The 13124-nt window shown below is 35.8% G+C and overlaps 3 protein-coding genes across 8 annotated transcripts; 1 reads left to right on the forward strand and 2 right to left on the reverse strand.

Annotated features, from left to right (window-relative positions):
* On the forward strand, window positions 367–3333 carry LOC107619134 (protein CHAPERONE-LIKE PROTEIN OF POR1, chloroplastic). 5 transcript variants are annotated; one of them, XR_001615517.2, is made up of 4 exons: window positions 405–902; window positions 1673–2030; window positions 2646–2771; window positions 2940–3313. XR_001615517.2 is itself a non-coding variant. In XM_021110970.1 (3 exons), exons 1-3 carry the CDS (start codon window positions 546–548, stop codon window positions 3113–3115), a joined length of 858 nt encoding a protein of 285 aa, XP_020966629.1. In that variant the 5' UTR covers window positions 367–545; the 3' UTR covers window positions 3116–3333. The 5 variants fall into 5 exon arrangements, 2 of the variants coding, with proteins under 2 accessions (XP_020966629.1, XP_016176845.1); XR_001615516.2 differs by having other exon boundaries at window positions 2553–2810; window positions 2940–3209; XR_001615515.2 differs by having other exon boundaries at window positions 2646–2810; window positions 2940–3209.
* Window positions 3704–7515, reverse strand: LOC107619782. Its single transcript, XM_016322068.2, has 4 exons — window positions 5965–7515; window positions 5495–5715; window positions 4982–5205; window positions 3704–4887 (listed from the first exon to the last, which is right to left on the reverse strand). Exons 1-4 carry the CDS (start codon window positions 6980–6982, stop codon window positions 4017–4019), a joined length of 2334 nt encoding a protein of 777 aa, XP_016177554.1. The 5' UTR covers window positions 6983–7515; the 3' UTR covers window positions 3704–4016.
* Window positions 9255–12558, reverse strand: LOC107618215 (probable protein phosphatase 2C 60). Of its 2 annotated transcripts, none has more exons than XM_016320213.2 (5): window positions 12242–12558; window positions 11340–11799; window positions 10641–11008; window positions 10173–10409; window positions 9255–9872 (listed from the first exon to the last, which is right to left on the reverse strand). In XM_016320213.2, the coding sequence occupies exons 2-5, from the start codon at window positions 11656–11658 to the stop codon at window positions 9603–9605; spliced, it is 1194 nt and encodes a 397-aa protein (XP_016175699.1). In that variant the 5' UTR covers window positions 11659–11799; window positions 12242–12558; the 3' UTR covers window positions 9255–9602. The 2 variants fall into 2 exon arrangements, with proteins under 2 accessions (XP_016175699.1, XP_016175700.1); XM_016320214.2 differs by having other exon boundaries at window positions 11340–11806; window positions 12242–12555.

Raw genomic sequence — 13124 nt, forward strand, 5'->3', positions numbered from 1 at the left:
ACTGACCTGTTTTTTGTTGATCCATTTGGCTCCTCCATGGTAGTATCCATAGTCCCCACTCTCATTCAAATCTATCCCTTCCCGATCCTTAACCTTCTTAGTACTCCTTTGCACCAAGTCCGCCTCATAGTAGAGCTCTCTTCCGTAGAAGCACTCGTCTTAAAAGTCTTTTTCCATGACATATATATAAAACCAAAAATTCATCAAAACAAAAACAAGCCAATATTCCTACACACCAAAATTCATGTAACGTAGAAGCAAAAGAAGTGGATATAACAGACAAGACGCCACTTGCGTTAACGTTTAATAAGACGATAATGATGACGAAGATATTAATTAGCATCAACGGTCACAAACAAACCAAATGTGGCGCTACATGCTTCCGTTCCGTCTCCGTTAAACTTAAAACTATTTCAAGTTTTCAACACTTCACCTCTTTTTTTTTTTTTCTTCTTCTCTTTCTTTCTCACTCAGATTAAGTTAAAGCCTCACACTCTCAATTCAATTTCTTTCACAAAAATAAAATTAAAATAAAATAAAAATAAATGGCTGCCACACTTTCCGTCCGGCCCGACCGCCTCTCATCCGGTTCATCCTTCCCCGGACATCCGGTTCGCCGACTCGACGGAGTTCCACTCGGAAAGCCGATCGTCACCGAACCATGGCGTGGCGCCGCTCCCCTGCAGACGAGGTACTGGAGGAGGCTAGCGCGGCCGGCGAGGACGGTGGCGCCGGTGCAGGCCGGGTCGAGAGCGGACGACTCGTCGGCGCCGTTCGAGATGTCGGTGGAGAGCGCGCTGAAGCTGCTCGGAGTGTCGGAGGGAGCTTCCTTCGAGGACATACTCCGCGCCAAGAACTCCATCGTCGCTTCCTGCAAGGGCGACCACGAAACTATCAAGCAGGTTCTCTTCTTCTTCTTTCTTCGATTTATTTGATTGTTTTTAATTTTCTCGCGAGTTTAGGATAATTCGAAACGGTTATTCGGTGATTCTCATTCGCATTTTAATAATCACCTCCTATTGTGTGGTATATATTAGAAAACTATAGATTTTGGTTTATAGGTCTGAATTTGCTTGCAGTGGTTTAAATTGCGTTAGATTATGTTGTCATGATAAGGGAGTTAAAAAATTGGATGGATGAGTGGTTAACGGCTTTAACTGATTTTAGATTTACTAGGGATTAGGGAACTTTACTCTTTAAGTTAGGTAGTGTGTAATTTATGTGAATAATTCAGCTGATTTATATGGTTAATCAATTGCCCAATGATTAATAGTTGAGTTAGTTCAATAATTTGGTTGAATACATGTATGTGAAGTATCAGTACACAATGTCTCTATGCAGCTATATCATAAATGAATGTGATTTTTATTTTGTGGCGTTCTTTTTCCACGTTGTAATCTCTGTGTTTGGGTTATGTGTGTAATAAGAGGCCTAAAGGAATGATGGGGATTACTCCATCTTACAGTTTATATGAACATGAAGCCATGCACTATTCTGTTTGCCTTTGATTTTTTTTTTTTTTATTATAAGGTCAGTACTTTTGTGTTGTTATGCCGCGGGTTGGCATCGAATTTGTTAATATCTCGCTTTTTCGGTTATGGTTTACTCTCTTATGAATCTAGATGAAGTGTACTCCCTTATCGATGCATTTGGTGGGATTTTCTTTTTCTAGGTTGAGGCCGCGTATGACATGTTGCTTATGCAGAGCCTAAGCCAGCGGCGAGCAGGAAAAGTAGTGAACAGCAGTGTTCGCTATGCTGATGTCAAACGTGTTAAGTCCCCAGCTGTGGGATCAATGCCTCAATGGTTGCAATCCACCATGAAGAATTCCCCTGTTTCAATTGTGTCACCTTCCACTAGTGATTTAGGCTTACAAGCTGGAGTATATGGTGCATTGATGGGTTTAACCTATATCAACGGGACTTCTACACCCTCTGCTGGTTATGCTGGGGCTGATGTTCCTGGACTTATCTTGGCTGGTAGCTTTGGAGCTTCTCTGTACTTCATGACCAAAAAGAATGTTAAGTTAGGTAAGGAGACTGATTGTCAGGTTGTTACATTGCAAAATAATTTCTGTTTCATAAGTATTTCCTATTGACTTGAATGTTGGAAGGCCAAAATGTGTGGGAAAACAAGAGGAAAGGAAAAATTCTGAGTTTTATTACCTTCTTTACTTTGTTTAAACTGTAAAATGAAGACTGATATGCAGATGAAACCAATGAGGGCTATGAATTAACTCCATCTCTTGGATTTTCTGAAAACAGTTTTTTGATGTAGGATTTTGTTCTGCTTGTTGTCTAGGTTACTTTCTGACCTAATGCAACTATTTTTTACATAATATAATCATCCGTGATAAAATATTTAGAGAAAGTTATAAGTTAAGCTTATAGTTATCCATAAAAGCACCTTCTGTGCTGAACTTCCTCTTGCATTGTAATGAGTCCTGGAATACACAATCAATAACTGCCATGTTAGTGTGGCTATTACATCAGACCTTATCCGAAGAATGAGACCAACCTATTGTTTTGACTTCATTTTATATGTTCTTCCAGCTTTCCAGTATTGAATGTAAAAGAGACTGGGTTTACAGGAAAAAGATTGTAATTTTGGTGCTGCTAATCTTAATGTTGGTTACTCCTGTTTAGAGTATGTCACATGAGGAGGGCATTATTTACTAAACATGAAGATTATGCCAATGAAAATGGTTGTCTCTGGAGGACTTAGAAGTTAGAACTATCAAATAAATGTGGCAGTTAATGTAGTTGAAAAAGGTGATCACCTTGACAAATGACAAATGGTTGCTTCTAGCTGTGGGTGATCCTGTCAGACCTTTTGCCTCTTTCTTCCAACTCTGTTTAATTCTTATGGATTATCATAACCACTATTCTTTGAATTCTCAATTTGCTCTTTTTTACATTGTTCTTATCTATTTTTTGCAGGGAAGGCTACAGTTATTACCATAGGAGGGCTCATAGCTGGTGCAGTAGTAGGATCGGCTGTAGAGAACTGGTTGCAGGTAGATATTGTCCCATTTATGGGCATTCACTCCCCTGCTGCTGTTGTTAGTGAAATCATAATTATTTCTCAATTCTTGGTTTCTCTGTACCTAAGGTAGAGATAGAAAAACACATGACCATGTATTAAAATGTGAAATTGTAATTATTTATTTGCTTGCAGCATGATCATACCCAAAGTTTTTTTCTTTAATCTTTTTCCCTCCCCTTAGGATGTGAAATCATTGAATATGTACAAAACTTTGAATAGAATGTAGCTGCTTATCTTGGCAATTAGCAACCATGAAACTTATATTGGATGGAGGGAGATGTATGATCATTATTGTTTAGTAAGCATTTTGCAATTCCATATTGATTTCTTTATTGTTTAATAAGCATTTTGCAAACTTATATATATGGGGCATATTTTGTTTGGGTGTGGGTTGAAAATTTGTGTTGGTATTTACATAATCTTTTGAAATTGAAATGTATTATTTGGTTTCCAATAATGCCTCACGTATGAAGTGTTTTTCTAGGCAGAAAGGAGCGTTAAATATTACCTTTTAATCTTTTATGAACAATCAAAGAAATGAGCAAAAATATGTTATAATGGCCCAAGCAAACAAAAGGAAAGTTAGCTTTGTAGATGGTGCGAAATTGGATTAGTAACTTAAAAAGATGGCAAAAATATGGTTCCTGGAGAACACTACTATTCATAATATTTTATACTTGAGCTTCTATGCTACCTTGGCTACTACAGATTTCAAAGATATCCACCCTTTTAATCCCATACAATCTGCATTTTCTTGATCTCTTACCTTCTAATGGTGAATACGGGAACAATATAATACAAATATTTAAACTAGAAAAAAATGCCAAGTGCCAACTAATACCTTAAATAATAAAATTGATGTCTCAGCGAGCTGCTTCGACACAAACACCACACAAATAATAGTATCATAATTACATAAACCATTACAACACAAATATATCTCAACCTCACTACTCACTAATCTAATGCAGTTATTGTCCATTTTTGTTGCAATTTTCAGCATTGCAGCCATCACCCTCTATATACCCAATGTTCCCAACCTTGTCACCATTTTCACTGCAAGCAACAAGCTCATTGTACATTCTCTGTGATGCTTTGGAGAACTCGGTTAGGGATTCAAACACCAAAGAGAATCCAGATTGCAATCCACGTAGTGTTATCCTTTGTGTTTCTTGCATGCAACTTTGATGCTTCTCTTTCTCTACCTCCAGTTTTCTTCTCAGTGTCTCCAACTGATCATCATTCTTCTCCATCAAGCTTTCTTCTTGATCTTGATCATGATTACTTCCCGCCTCTGGTTTCGGGTCCATTACTTGCAACTCAAGCAACTTCATCTTTGAATCTTTATGCAAACTTAACGACCTTCTTTCCAAGTCTTTGGCTAGGCTATCTACTTTCCTTTTCTGCTGCAACTCTTCACCCTGCTGATGCCAAAGAGCTCTCACATCCTTCGCCACGCTTTTCAATGCAAGCGATACCATTTTGTCGGGTAACTTTTGCAGGGAATTTAACCAATTGCTGCATATCACAAGTAGTGGTGGCCCATTGGCTTGATGATATGGCATGGGTACATCTTTGCTTCTCGAGTAGAATTCAACTTCTGGGACTATAAACTTGCTCAGCCAACTGTGAAGAGCTTCAACATATGCCTTTTGAGCAGCAGTGTACTCTCTAAAACACATTCGCCAGTTTTGAAGCTGTGTTTCGAGCTGAAGAGTCGCCAACCGGTGAGATTGATTGCAGAATTTCCCGAATGTGGGACATGTGAAAGACTTCACTTCAGAAAGAATCATCTTCTGAGTTTCATGGGATTCCAACATAACTTTCCACGATTGTGTCAAACTGCATACATTGCATTAGGAAAACGGAAAATAAGAAACCAACCAGTCTCAAAATTGTTGAGTCCATTAGTTTCCAGTAGTATATATTATCTCACCCTTTCAATAGTTCAACAATTTGAGGCTGTAACTCTTCATCTCTCATTTTCTGAATTCTTTTTGAGATCGATTCTGCACGACGTATTGCAACCAAGATACCAGCATATAGATCTTTCGCAGCAGCTTTCGTTTTGTCCATACTAGTTTCATCATCTCCTTTAACATTTTTGTTTCTCAACTGTGCACACTTTTTCTCATAATTTTTCCTGATGTTATCTCCAGCCTAATGAAAATTTCTCGGTGTCAACTCGAATGCAAGATGGGACAAAAGAGGAAAACAAGGCCAGGAAGCAGGATTGTAAAATCTATTACATATTCCAAAGTATCGATCACAAAATATTAACACAAGCTATAATATTCCAACTAGTAATTATTGTGGATATGTTTTCATCACCTTTCTAAGTATGCTTCTGAGGAAGCAGAACATGATAAATAATGCAGATGATTCAACTATAAGCGATATCATCATTGTAAAACAGAAAGTATAACTTCAAGCAGAAGTAGTACCATACCTTAACCTCCTCAAACAACTTCTTTTCCCATTCATATAACCTTCCTAAGGTTAATAAATGACTTCCTGAATCCATTCCACCATAATCATCAAAGAGATCATTCTTATATTCCACCCAAGTTGATGAATTTTTCGTATCCGAAACCACAAGACTCTTGCATGAGGATGGCCTAGATGACATGGACTTCCATGTTATTGCCTGAATAAGTTTGGTCGAACTTTCTGCATTAACATCACATGTTGTTTAAACTTTCTCAAGGCATAAATAACAGTGAAGTGCAAGTGAAAGAGGATCATAAAAAGTGCATCAATGTATCATTTTCAAGAATCATAGAGATGAAATAAGCAACTAAAGTGCACAAATCATACCCTATAAATCATACCCCAGTATTTTGTAAATATTCCTATAAACAAATCACATAAATTTTTCTGAGATAACAGAAAGAAGACACAGTGAAGAGAAGGAGGCACCTTTTATTTCATCCAAACTAGAATGAAGTGGAATCCTATTAGCCTCAAGCATCTTTGTTAGATCCTTTCCAGAATCATAAGCCCTCACAAAATGATCTTCAATGTCCTTCAAAGCCTCAAGAAGTTCTCTCCCTTCACCTTCTGTCTCAAGAACAGCAAGCCCTCTCTGCTCACCTTCATCCACACCCTTCACACTCTCACTCACCACGTGCTCCTCACGTGCACTATTCCTCTTCTTCTTTTTCTTATTCTTCTTCTCTTCAAAAACATTCACCACCACCTTGCTCACATCAACAACCTCCTCTTCTCCTTCTTCCTCTTCTTCTCTTTCTAGTACTTCTTCTTCTAATTCTGGAATCCCTTCCTCCTCCCTCACCACCCTCAAATCATCATCTGAGTTCCCCCGGTATCCACTGATAACCTCATTGGTTCTCATAACATCAAAAGGGTTGAAGAAATCCCACCCAAAATCCCTCTGTGGTGATGGCATTGAAGCTGCCATAGGCATAGACATAGGCATAGGCATGTGCATGTAGTAGTACTCACATGGCTGCTGTTCTTGTTCTTGTTCTTGTTGCTGCTGCTGTTGTTCATCTTGCACTTGTTCTCTCTTACATTGAGCTTCTTCTTCTTCAACCTTGTCCTCCCTCTCTTCCTCAGAACAAGAAGTATTGCATGAGCCACAAGGTGGTGAAGCAGCAATGGCTTCAACATGCTTTGTCTCTGATGGAGTCTGTTGAAGGAACATGGGGTTGGTTATCACATTCTGAGAGGGAGGAGGAGGAGGAGGAGGAGAAGAAGGAGGGAAAGTTATGAGGAAAGGTGAAGAAGGAGAAGAATGGCGTGCAACAAAGAGTTTAATGGAAGCAGCAACAGCATAGAGAGAATGAAAGTACTTGCAATGTGCCTCAGCAAGTTCATATCTTTTGTCCACTGCTAACTTTAACTGCTTCTTTCTCTCTCTACACATGGACACCACTTCTTCTTCTTCCTCTAGTTTTGATGCTACACACCCCATTCTCTCTCTCTTAATGTGAAAAAAGAAGATGGGGGGTGTTTGAAGTGTTTTCTTAGAACACTACTTTTGGAAGATGGAGGGAGAAAGGTTTTTGCTTTATGAAATGTGGTGTTGTTTTCTCTGACAGAGAAAAGGAGAGAGCTTTCCCAGATATGAAGAAGGAGAAGGAGAAAGAAAAGGAGCAAGTTCAAAGAAACAAAAAAAAGTGCTTTTTTCTTTTCTTTTGCCTAGTTTAACGTGTGACAATAAAACCATTACATTCCTCTTTTTGTTCATGCCAAACAATTAAAAAAGCAAAAAAAAAAAATAATGCAGATAGTTACAACTTACAACCCTTTTCATCTATCTATCTCTCCAGTTTTTTCAGCAGCTATTTCACTTCTTCTTCTTACTTGTTAACATTAACAACAATAGCATGGAGCTACAAGGAACAACAAGAAAAGCAAAAGGAAAATACACACAAAAAAATAGTAAAATGAGAGTTTATTAGATATTAGTGACTTAGCTTATCAATGAAATAATGTAATCCTTGAAAAGAGAAAAAATTGTGAATTTTTTTTATGATTAATTCTTATTTTAGTTAGATTTTATCAATTTTTTTTATGTAAAAAGCGACAATTTAAGCTTTAGAATTAAAAGAGCAATATTTGGATACTAAATGAATGAAGGGGAGAAAAGAAAAGGTGTAAGTTAAAAATTAAAATGATATAAAAATAGTAAAATTATTTTTTAAGTTTCTAAACAATAAATACTAATAAAGATCTGGGGGTTTAAAAGCATCAGAAGCACAGAGAGATTAAAAACAAGGGTGAAGTTAGACTGAAATAATATTGTTGGATACACTTGATTAGTTGGACTGAGAAATTAGCTTATTAAAATTACATTAGCTTATCTTTCTCTAACACACAATATTTTTTGGATGTATATTGAATTTAGATAAATTATTATTTTAAATGTTAGATTACCATATAAATTATTAGAGATCAATTTTGGAGTAGTAATAAAAAGGTTAATATCATATTAAAAATGTTAAGAAAACTTATCTTAAAAAGAATAGTGGGAAAAAAAATTGTTTGGATGAAGATGGAGGAAGAGGTTGTGACTTGTGAGTAAAAAGAGGAGTCAAACACATTAAAAAAAAGTCATTTTCCACTTAACCACAGGATGGTTTTGTCCGTAAATGGTGTCTGTGTCTCTCTCACTCTATCTTGATTTTTTTTTTTTTTAATTAAGGTAGTCTTTGTCTTCTAATCATATAATGAGAGAATAATTGTATATTTAATCATAAACTAAATTCTGTTTGGGTTGAGTAGTTAGTAGTAAGTAGATAATGCCAGTGTCAGAACTGTCACAAATTTACCTCCTTTCCTGCCCCACTATATGCCTTATGCCATTGCCACTAGATTTTGTCACTAGTTTTTTCAGGTGTGATCTTAGATTTGATACATTATAAGATATGTTTGGTTTTAGGGTTAAGATAATAGAGATAGAAATAGAACTTTTTTTTATATATTTATGTTTTGTATTTAGATAGGATAAAAGATAAGGACATGTAAAAATAACTAAAATTATCATTTTTAATTGAAAAAAAAAAAAAAAAAAACATTCCATATTATTTTTTTCTCTCTTCTAATAATAACAACTTCATGTTCTTTTATCCATATTTAAATTGGGGTGAATCTGTTTTCTTTCCTTAATGGCCAGTAGTTATTTTTATTTCATTTAATTCAATGCTAACTAAACCAAACAATCGGAAGGCTTTCCCACAAACCAAGATAACAATTTCCAATAATAATAATAATAAGATAGAGGGTGAGAGCCCTTTGGGCTTTTGCCAAATGCCAAGGGCTAGGATTAAATGTAATCAATGCTAACTTAGTTCATAACCTTCTTATTTATTAGGCCCCATCAGAAATTGGTCAAATCCATTTGATCAATTTAATTTAAAATTAAGATTTTATCATATAGATTTAGCTTTTAGAAAAAGTTGTTACTTTTAAACAGCCAAGCATTTTTAAAAATAAAAAAAAAAAAAACTTAAATTTGTATTTTTTTTTAACAATGAACTCATTTTTATAGTTTTAAACAGACTAGCCCAACAAACTAAATGGACCTCATTTACCTGTTTTTTTTTATAGTTTTATGTTATTATAATTATTAACAGGTATTCCTATATCTTTGACTATATATAAAATAGTAGTTTGAAATAGATGCAATTCCTTGAGGAGTGTAAGATAGTCATTTGACCATGAAAACATGCTTGATATTTACATGGTGATTTTCATCTCTCTCTCTCTATATATATATATATATCATATCATATCTAGGACCTGAAACAATTATCTATAGCTAAAATGAAAGCATTACTGGACTTAACAACATTTGACAAAATGAAACTCTTACATACAATGGTCATCATCATTATCAAATCTCTTCTGCCCTTTTTGGTTTTGAGAGAGAACCTAAACATGAGTGTATATTAGTTTTCTACCAAGTTACAGTTCACATTCAAAAGAATTGAAGTGCTGCTCCTCTCATTGCTATTTCAAGATAAACTGGTTGGTATTCACACAACAAAGAAAGAAGATAAAAAAGATGGATGCAACTTCTTCTTCTTAGTTCAGGCACCACCATTCTCTGTTGGTGTAGTACAAGGTGCCAGTGTGTTAGGGGGCAAGTTAATTCCACCCCCTCTGATAGAAACACTAGGAAACTTGCCGGCGCTTGCCCTACTAGCGAGATTCGAATCCAGGTAGACAACAATCACGGTGATATCGTCGTGGAAATGCCGGCGAACTCCACGGTCGATCTTCTTTAAGTCCGAATATCTCATTTCTCTTTTCTTTGCTGCTTCTTGTAGCGCAGTTTTGACCAGCCTCCTTGCAATTCCCTGAAATAAGGAACTCAAGATTCTTGAGGAACTTGAAATATCTAATCAAACAAAAAATTCAGTCTTAAATAGCCATAAAAATGCATCCATTTTAGTCTTGGCGGAAGCTCACATATAGTTATTTTTATATAAAGTTGATAGTTGAGATCTGTTAGATGATTTGACATGTTTGACTAAATTATCATTTAACAATTCTCAATTATCAACTTCACATAAAAACAACTGCATATGAATTTTTCCCTTTAGTCTTACTAACAATGGTATGACACTAAATGGTAGAATCTGAACATGTAGTCTTACATTGCGGGGATTATTTTGAACTATATCAACTGCTTCCTGATTGCTAAGGTGCTCCCAGAGACCATCCGATGCGAATATCACAAACTGATCTTGTGGAAGCAATTGATGCACAGATATTGATGGTTCTGAGCTCAGAATTGGCCTCTTGATTGGATCACGGAGTCGAAACTTAGCATATAGAGGTTCTCTATTGAACTCAGCCTTTTTCAAATATACATCACCAATAGATCTCGAAACCTGCAAGGTGAATAGCTTTAGAAGTTATGATGTAGTCCAATTCAACAGACAACAATATTTCCAGTTTTGTTCGGCATGATAAATAATAACAAGACATGACAAGCTAAGAGGTAGCATCGAGAATAGAAATGAAATATCCGACAAGGCGTTATGTTTCGGCTAGAAAAGGCTATATATATAAACTTGCTTTAGCAACAGGAAAATGAATATTATGAAATACAAGTGACTTACTTGAATGAGGCCCTTCACGCGCCATACATTATGCTTTAAAACAACGATATTCGAATCATCGGGGTGCAAAGATTGCAGCTCCTGTCTTACAGACTCTATAGATGCATTGTGTTCTGATGATAACTGCATGGCCAAAACCTCACCAGTTGCCTTGACTACTCTTCCCAAAACAGCCCGGGAATCACCAAGATTCGCTACATAAAGGGTTCCATTACAAATAACACCAACTAGACAGCATGAACCGACAGCTGCTATTTGTGGGTTCAATGGCCACTGTCTGGCAACAAGTGACACAAATCCCTCTTCTGTTGCCTGGAATGCCTTGCGAATTACATCTGGTGACATCGATTGTTGCTCTGCTGTAAATCCTGAAATTTAAATAAGAACATAATATTTGGATCAATTATCATGTAGAGAGTAAAATTTCAGTGCAGATGAATCCATAAAAGGCAAATATGCAGATAAATAGGTATAAACAAGGCAATTTTGTAGACAAGTAGCAAAAATCTTATCTCTCACATATGAAAAACAAGCAGCAGAACACATCTATTTTTAATCTTCCTAAGGCAATCCCACTGTATGCTAGTCGCTAAGTTCGAAAACAAATGTTAGTTACAACTTAGAACATGCTTCAAATTGGAATGCCAAGGAAAATATATGAAACTAACAAGAAAATGCACGACTAATGTAGTATCTTACTCTTGAGATGGTGAAACAGGTGATTATTGATAAATCGTGATGTCTCGGGCCCTCCATGACCATCATAGACGCCAACAAAGGTACCATAAGGGCCAGACTCATTGGAGCTCAAAGTTCCTGATTCAAGCTGACTCTGATCCTCCAGCAGGTTATTGGCTTGTACTACCGCCATCGAAAATTCACCATTCGACTGCTGCCCCAAGTCTTTGTACCACAATAGTCCATCCTGTCTGCCTCCAGCATCAGCACCTCCACGCGTGTATCCTTCCGAACTCGGCCGAAAGCAGGCCCTCAGAAAGCTCATCAACTCCGATAACATCCCTCATCTCACCAAACAACCTTCGAGGATTTCCACATCTATCAACCTCCCCAAGAACAACTCCACCCCAAGATCTTTCATCCACTGAAGTAACAACAGTCCTACACTCTCCACCAATCACACCACAATGATGATGCTCCACTACAAACCACAACAACAACATCAATAAACACATAAAACTAAATCAATAATGTTCCAAGTTCCAACTCCAAAATATAACTCCTACAAGAGGCTTATTACCACTTTATAGGAAATGAACAACACAATCAAACAAAAATTACAACCATGTGCAGCCGCTAAGGATGGAAAAGTTCAACTCAACAAAAGGCGGTTAGAAATTTTTCTTTTCTGTTCTGTTTTTCTTCCAAATGTTCAAAACCCAGTTTTTCTAAGATAAGTAAGTTCCTTGGAAAATCGTAGGTACCCCTGAAGTTCACACGGATAATTAGTATCCATCTTATCCAAAAATGGCAACAAAGTTAACTTTTTCAACAAGCACAAAGCATATTTAGGAAAAACCATAACATATCTACAAAGCAGGAGTTAAGAGAAAAAAATTGGAATTTGGAAAGAGAGATCTCACCCAGTAATTTTGACTAATGATTGAAAGGTATTAGCCGCCACAGAAGAAGAACAAGAAGGATCTAGAAAGAAGAAAAAGGGTAATCAAGGGTGTGTTAAGAGCATTAGATCTATCTCAATCTATATGGATCCATCAAAGATGAGTGGTGGAATGGTATATGAAGATGATGAAATTGTTGTGCAATAAGAGGTGCATGAAAATAAAAAAAGATTGGATTTTTCTCTTCTCTTTTTAAATAGAAAGAGAAAAAGATTAAGACTTTTGAGATTGGAGGAAGTGAAATCCTATTTTTTCTGAAGAAATGAGAGAAAGAGAGAAGAGGGCATAAAAAGAGAGGGGTTTGAAGCCAGCAAAGCAAAGGTCCAGTAATGGGGTCCACATCACTTCACTCTTCAACTAAACTTTACAATGGACAAAGAGTGAGGGGTCAATCAAATACTTCAGGGGTTCTTTGGTCATTTTACTATTCACATTTTCTTTTTCTTTTTTGATAATTTTCTCTTTTAAATACTTATTTTGGAGTTTAATTATAATGCATTAATTGTATAAAGAGTTTTAATGTTTTATAAAGTAAGAAAAAATTAATTTTTTTAAAGTTAAGAGTGAGAGTTAAATCTACGATTTCTAAATAAATATAAAATGAATATGTCATTTGAATTATAAGTTGTAATTTTTATTGTATTTATTGTATATAAATATATATTTATATAGCATTAATTAAAATTATATGTGTAGCATAAAAACAAAAATAAATAAACTATTATTTAATAATAGGTTAATAGTTATAAATATATTCATTTTGTTTAATAAAAAATAAGATTAAAAAATTTATTAATAAATTTATTTACTTATTGTTAGTCTGTTATCATAGTAAAAACAGTTA

The sequence above is a fragment of the Arachis ipaensis genome, chromosome B09, assembly GCF_000816755.2.
Source record: "Arachis ipaensis cultivar K30076 chromosome B09, Araip1.1, whole genome shotgun sequence".
NCBI lineage: Eukaryota > Viridiplantae > Streptophyta > Magnoliopsida > Fabales > Fabaceae > Arachis > Arachis ipaensis.

What these genes read in the sequence shown, in the direction of transcription:
- LOC107619782 (XM_016322068.2), bottom strand. Translation starts at nt 6,982, where the DNA reads ATGGGGTGTGTAGCATCAAAACTAGAGGAAGAAGAAGAAGTGGTGTCC. An exon ending in TAGTTTGGATGAAATAAAAG is followed by an intron (nt 5,716 to 5,964) that starts GTGCCTCCTTCT and finishes ATGTTAATGCAG; the next exon opens with AAAGTTCGACCAAACTTATT. An exon ending in AGTTGTTTGAGGAGGTTAAG is followed by an intron (nt 5,206 to 5,494) that starts GTATGGTACTAC and finishes AATTTTCATTAG; the next exon opens with GCTGGAGATAACATCAGGAA.
- LOC107618215 (XM_016320213.2), bottom strand. Translation starts at nt 11,658, where the DNA reads ATGTTATCGGAGTTGATGAGCTTTCTGAGGGCCTGCTTTCGGCCGAGT. An exon ending in CCTGTTTCACCATCTCAAGA is followed by an intron (nt 11,009 to 11,339) that starts GTAAGATACTAC and finishes TTTAAATTTCAG; the next exon opens with GATTTACAGCAGAGCAACAA. An exon ending in GCGTGAAGGGCCTCATTCAA is followed by an intron (nt 10,410 to 10,640) that starts GTAAGTCACTTG and finishes TTCACCTTGCAG; the next exon opens with GTTTCGAGATCTATTGGTGA.
- LOC107619134 (XM_016321359.2), top strand. Translation starts at nt 546, where the DNA reads ATGGCTGCCACACTTTCCGTCCGGCCCGACCGCCTCTCATCCGGTTCA. An exon ending in ACCACGAAACTATCAAGCAG is followed by an intron (nt 903 to 1,672) that starts GTTCTCTTCTTC and finishes TTCTTTTTCTAG; the next exon opens with GTTGAGGCCGCGTATGACAT. An exon ending in CAAAAAGAATGTTAAGTTAG is followed by an intron (nt 2,031 to 2,939) that starts GTAAGGAGACTG and finishes TATTTTTTGCAG; the next exon opens with GGAAGGCTACAGTTATTACC.